The sequence below is a fragment of the Elephas maximus genome, chromosome 1 (assembly GCF_024166365.1).
Source record: "Elephas maximus indicus isolate mEleMax1 chromosome 1, mEleMax1 primary haplotype, whole genome shotgun sequence".
In the NCBI taxonomy this organism is placed as follows: Eukaryota; Metazoa; Chordata; class Mammalia; order Proboscidea; family Elephantidae; genus Elephas; species Elephas maximus.
The window spans coordinates 218,487,588-218,493,587 of NC_064819.1; the positions used below are offsets into that span (position 1 = coordinate 218,487,588).

Consider the following 6,000-nt stretch of genomic DNA (forward strand, 5'->3'; position numbering starts at 1 on the left):
AATGAGGAGATTAATAATACCTACCCCATAAAGTTGTCATGAAGATCAGTTGAAATCACGTATGGAAAGTGTATCATTCAGTGCCTGCCTCCTAGTAGGTGTTCAGTAAGTTTTAGATGGCAATAGTATTATTATTTTTAACCTTCCATCCCCCAAGTTCTTTAAGCATTATTTTTAGTTCAGATGAAAGCCAATCAACCAAACCCATTGCCGTCGATTTGATTTAGACTCATGGCAACGACGTGTGTTATCAGAATAGAACCTGCACTCCATAGGGTCTTCAATGACTGTAATCTTACAGAACAGGCTTTTCTTCCACGGTGCTGCTGGGTGGATTTGAACTGCCAACATTTTGATAATTAGCCCAGCACAAACCATTTGCACCACCGGGGACCTTTACATTAAAAAAAAAAAAAAACCCATTGTCAGCGACCCCCATAGGGTTTCCAGGGAGTGGCTGGTGGATTCGAACTCCCAGCCTTTTGATCAGCAGCCAAATACTTAACCCTGCACCATCAGTGACCTTCAGCGGGCTAAAAATTACCTCATTTGTACTATATTAACTTAGATCACTAATGAAATGCACTGAACGAAAATTTAATTATGTCACATCTCCAAGAAATGTGAAGACTTTCTAAGCTAGTTCTTAATGATCATAGCCTCTAAATGAAACAGTTCCTTACTTATTGTTTTCATTATAAATTGATTTTAAGTAAGCAAGACAATAATACTGTAGAATGTTTCAAAATGATACAATGTTTTTTAAAAATATAGAAACCAGTTATAATTTATGAGTATTGTTCTGGCATTTTTTAAACACTTTTCTTGCTTTTTCCCCCCTTAGATGATGTTGAAATACAAAGATAAGAAGTGGTACCAGTTCTGACAACCAGAATCCGACTACGTCCAACTTCAGCCAAAAGGAAAAGGAGTTTTCCTTTTTTTATTTTACTGATTTATTTAGGAAAGTTAACATTAAAGGGATGTTCATTGCTGGATACGGTTCTTTCCTAGCACAATCATGCACTGTTTTTACCTCAGTCATATGGCTTTAACTGAGGAGTGTTCACACACACCAAAATGGAGTATGTGGTGTGTGCCAGCTCTGAGTTGACAGCTTGGGAATGAAGGAGGTCACACGTTACAGATGAAGAGACAAAGGGGGATGTTGAGGACATGGCAGGGACTGTTCCTGGATGATTCCTGTATTAGACTTTCATATGCCAAAAGAGTCTGTGCCGTTGTATCAGCCATCAATGTTTGACCTCTTCGTGGGAGAGGCAATAAGTCAGAAGTCCTAAAGCTGAAATAGTTCTATTTGTGTCATTGAACTGATTCTAAACAGCTGTCATGGACTTTCCCTCCCTTGAACTGACCGGTCGTCAGTATCATTAGTGAAAAAGAAACAAACTGTTACCATATCTTTAGACAGATAAGCTGAATGGTGGGCTTTAAATAATAAAAACATACACATAGTTGACTTGTGTATGGGCTACTCTTGGATTCTTGTTATTGTATACTTGTGTTTAGTCCATATTTTGTCAAAAGCAAAACAAGGTGATAAATCACTTTTCATTGAAAAGAAAAGTGTAGAGCATGACAGAACTGCTCATGATTCTGGGAGTTTCCATGTAGTGGCTCTGCAGTGTGGGAAGTGAGAAAAACCTCCATTGTGGTGAGGAGAGTACTTCAGTGTCCCTTGTCCTTGTTCTCATTAATTCAGCTAAAGGTGGATTTGACCAAAATAGTTTCTGGTTAAATTTGTAGAAATGTTGAAATTGGCTAAGTTTTTCATTTATGCTTGAATTTTTATAAAATGTTTAACCAAATGTACCTTTGCATTATTTAATTAAAATTGCTAAAAAAAAAAGTTTCATTATTTCAGTAAAATGCTCAGCTCCCTTTTTCAAATGCCCTTTATTTGCTAACAGTTCCAGTACACTCAGGTGATGAGCCAGTTAAATCTTAGTGCACATGCTGTCGCATGGAAAATGACAAGCATCTGTTGTCAATAATTATCTATATAAGAGTCTAGTCTGATGACCTACAAAATATTTTCTGTAGAAATATACTATAAGTCTGTACATGTTCTTTCAAGATTTTAAAAAGCCAAAAGAAAAGGAAAATACATACACTTTGGTAACAAAATTATTTCTGTATTGGAGTATAATGCACATTGAGGCCCGCACTGGACAATGACTGGTTCCCAGGATACCATCGTAGACAGGGAAGAATCCACCTGGTAGGTCTGGAAGTAAGCAATTTCAGTTAATACGGGCTAATCTGATATTATTTTATTGTTAAAGCTGCAAAAGAGGAGCAAAATAGAAGCATTCAAATTGACGTTAATGAAATTTAAATATTTTCTTCTATAAAAAATTGTTTATAATCATTTTCTTTTTCATGAAGAGATAATCAGAGCACAAATTAATAGCAAACATGATCGTTGTTTTTCTATTCCATATGATCATTAAAGTTATATGCAGAACACCTTAACTTCATGTGGTCTGTTATGCATCTTTTTTTCTTTAGTCTTTCCATTAGTAAAGTTTTTGTGTTTACATTTTATAACATGCAGTACTGAATACAAAAGTTTACATTAAAGTTTACTTTAAAATTATCATTGGGTAGGCACTAAATATATGTGATAGAGATAATTAAACCAAAAGAAATATTTTAAAAATATTTTTAAAGTTTTTTAATTTGTAGAAGGCACCAATGAGTAACATTTCTTCTTAGTTAATGTCATCTGAATAAGGAACGTTCAGGAGTTTATAAATTCTCTAATTTGTGTCATATACTATCCAATGCACCCATTTTTCCATGAAATGTCACAGTATTAGGCCCTTTTTAAAAGTTGCTGTTTTCTGAATGCTGTCAATAAAATCAACAGTTGTGGATTTGAAGAAGTTGAGAAGTATTAAGTAATATACTGGTTAATTCCCCATCCAAGTGGAAGGTTATATTAGCTCTAATTATTCAGTTTGATATGTTATTTTGTGTTAATTATATATCAATTTCATTGTTACTGCCATTTTACCTGTTGTATATAAAATGAACCTATCTTGAAATTATTTTCCAATAGAGAAATGAATGCATTCACTTGAGATGGATTTTTTAAGAAAATCTTACATGAATGTTTTGAATTAGTCTAGTTCATTTTTTAATTAATCTACAGATTATGCACAGCAAACTAGAAACTCACTTAGGATTAGAAAGCTCTAAGTATTTTTGAGTATAGGAAATAAGCTTCTTAGAGTTGTACTTGATTCAGTCTGTAGATAAGAGACAGTCTGTAGTAATAACCAACCCAGGGAATTTATTGTAATTTGAGCGATGACATCTCTATTTTTTTGTTTTTAAGTATAAGAATAGTCACCAGCAAGCCAAGGACAGGTGGCAGCGTTTGGAAAAACAAACCAAAAAAAAAAAAATGTCAAAGCATAAATTATTAGAGGAGTAAAAGATTTTCATACGTTTCTTCCGTATCCTCGACATTACGCTTTGTTGCATTTGTTCTTGGCTCTAAAATCGTTGAAGTATCCATTGATTAGCGGTCCATCAATAGGAAATGATTCCCTGTACGTACCACGTACCCAGTTTATTTCACTTTTCAAACTAAAATTCATGTGTATTTGCCTAGAAGAGTTTGAAATCTTATATTAATTCTGACGAATTCTGTACATCATATCTGTTTGAAGTTTTGCTTCATCTTAATCCTTGATTTGCATTTCAATTGTATAAAGTGTTTCCCAAAAAATGGTTATAGATACAAATGAGCAATTATTAACTTCTTAATTTAATTTTTTAAATGAAAGTGTAACAAATACTGCTACTTGTCTGTTATTATGTATAATACAATTCAACTTAAGTACAGTAGTTTAAAGAAAGCTTTTTGTTTGTTTTTTGTTTCTTCTTATTGCTAGGTGCCACCGAGTCGCTTCCTACTCATAGCGACCCTTTGTAAAACAGAACGAAACACTGCCTGGTCCTGCACCATCCTCACAATCGTTGCTCTGTTTGAGCCCATTGTTGCAGCCACTATGTCAAGCCATCTCACTGAGGGTCTTCCTCTTTTTCACTGACCCTCTACTTTACCAAGCATGATGTCCTTCCCCAGGGACTGGTCCCTCCTGATAACATGTCCAGAGTATGTGAGATGAAGTCTTGCCATCCTCGCTTCTAAGGAGCATTCTGCTGTACTTCTTCCAAGAGAGATGTGTTTGATCTTCGGCAGTCCATGGTATATTCAGTATTCTTCACCAACACAGTAATTGAAAGGCATCAATTCTTTGGTCTTCCTTATTCATTCTCCATCTTTCGCATGTATATGAGGCAAGTGAAAATACCATGGCTTGGGTCAGGCACACCTTAGTCCTCAAAGCAACATCTTTGCTTTAAGGAGGTCTTTTACAGCAGATTTGCCCAATGCAGTTCGGCATATGATTTCTTGACTGCAGCTTCCATGGGTATTGATTGTAGATCCAAGTAAAATGAAATTTTTAGGACTTACTAGTGTAGAGTCCTCTGAAGTTTATTTCATGTTGATATGTGAGTGTTTTAAACAAGTCTGAAAGTGTTAACATACTTTTTAGGTTGCAGGGGTAAGTGGGGAGACAGCTGAGTAAAGGGAGACTATATGGAGGATACTGTGGAGTTCAAGGTTTTACCCTGAGTTCTGTATTCCACATGCGTTTAGCTTAAGGCATATCTCATGTGACATTAGAAAAGCTGTATCCAAAGGTAAATTTTTTGTGGTAAAGATTTATTTTACATTTTTCCTTTTGAAATTTTGGGTTTCTTTTTTTTTTTTTTTTTTTCCAAAATAAAGAGCACTGAACTTTAAACTTGAATTTTTTCTGTACTTTTTTAGGTAATGAAAACTTTTTATTATCATTTAAGTCCACCTTTCTCAGTTCCAAACAAGAGAAACATATGTATAAAACATACCAAAATCATGAGTATGCTGCTACCTGCACTTTAAACAATTAAACTGATCATAGTTTTAAAACCTTTAATAGGGCTCTATATAGGTTTCAAGGATTTAGAAGAATTAATAAAATTACTTACTGTATTGTTTCAATGTTCTTGATCTTAAACAATTGCAACACTTTCAGATTTGTTTTAAGATCATTCAGTAAGATGTTATATTTATACATACTGCTAGAGAATATACTTTTAGTTTTAAAATGGAATTTTTATATATGTATTCTTTCATTTAAAAAATGGTGAACTTAAGTTTAAGTCAAAGTACTTAAAAAGTATGTATATTATCCATACAAAAAGTTGTGCTTTATGCTTATAATAAGAAATACTGGTATCTCATATCGAGATACAATTTAAAAAAAATCATACATCATTAAAGCCTTCACACATGACAGGAAAGGTATCATTGCTATGGTTAAAAAAAGAAAAAACCCTCTATTGAGCATTTCCAAATATTTCATTTTGGGGGGAAAATGCCCACAACAATAATTGCAAGATCTTCCTCAAGAGCTGCAGCTTGCTGTCACATACCTACCTTAACTATTGTTTTAAGATATATATATATATCTTACATATATATATGTTTCAAATAATTTTCCAGGTATTTTCTTCTACTTTTTTAAAAAATAAATGTCCAAAAATGAAAACAGAGTTTATGTATTTTTATCAATGAAGGTTTTTATTTTGTAGTTTATAAAATTTGTTGCTTTTCAGTTTGATACTTATTCAGTATTCCAAGACTTTTTAACCTGTATTTACTTTGGGGGGGGAAAAAAAAAAAAAACACCAATATCTCAAGCTCCTCCTTTTTTCTTTTCCCTTTAATTTATTCTCTTAGATTGAAATTTAGGCTCACAAATTTTTTCCATTTGAAAATGAATGTTAAGATACTGTTTACAGCTTTTGTTATACTTCTCATCACTCTTGTAAAGTGCTATGGGGATTATTTTTTCTTTGAATACTAATGATCTTACTACTGCCACAAGTTTTAAAGGTTCTGTGGACAGAAAATAG

General features: G+C 33.4%; 1 protein-coding gene across 3 annotated transcripts in view; it reads left to right on the forward strand.

Moving 5' to 3' along the window:
• STXBP5 (syntaxin binding protein 5) overlaps window positions 1–4,690 on the forward strand; it is a 207,520-nt gene extending 202,830 nt beyond the window's left edge. For all 3 annotated transcript variants that reach the window (XM_049903167.1, XM_049903176.1, XM_049903180.1), the window contains one exon: window positions 845–4,690. In XM_049903167.1, the coding sequence (XP_049759124.1) occupies window positions 845–886 (42 nt within the window). In that variant the 3' untranslated portion in view covers window positions 887–4,690. The remainder of the gene's footprint in view (window positions 1–844) is intronic.
• Window positions 4,691–6,000: the final 1,310 nt, after the last annotated feature.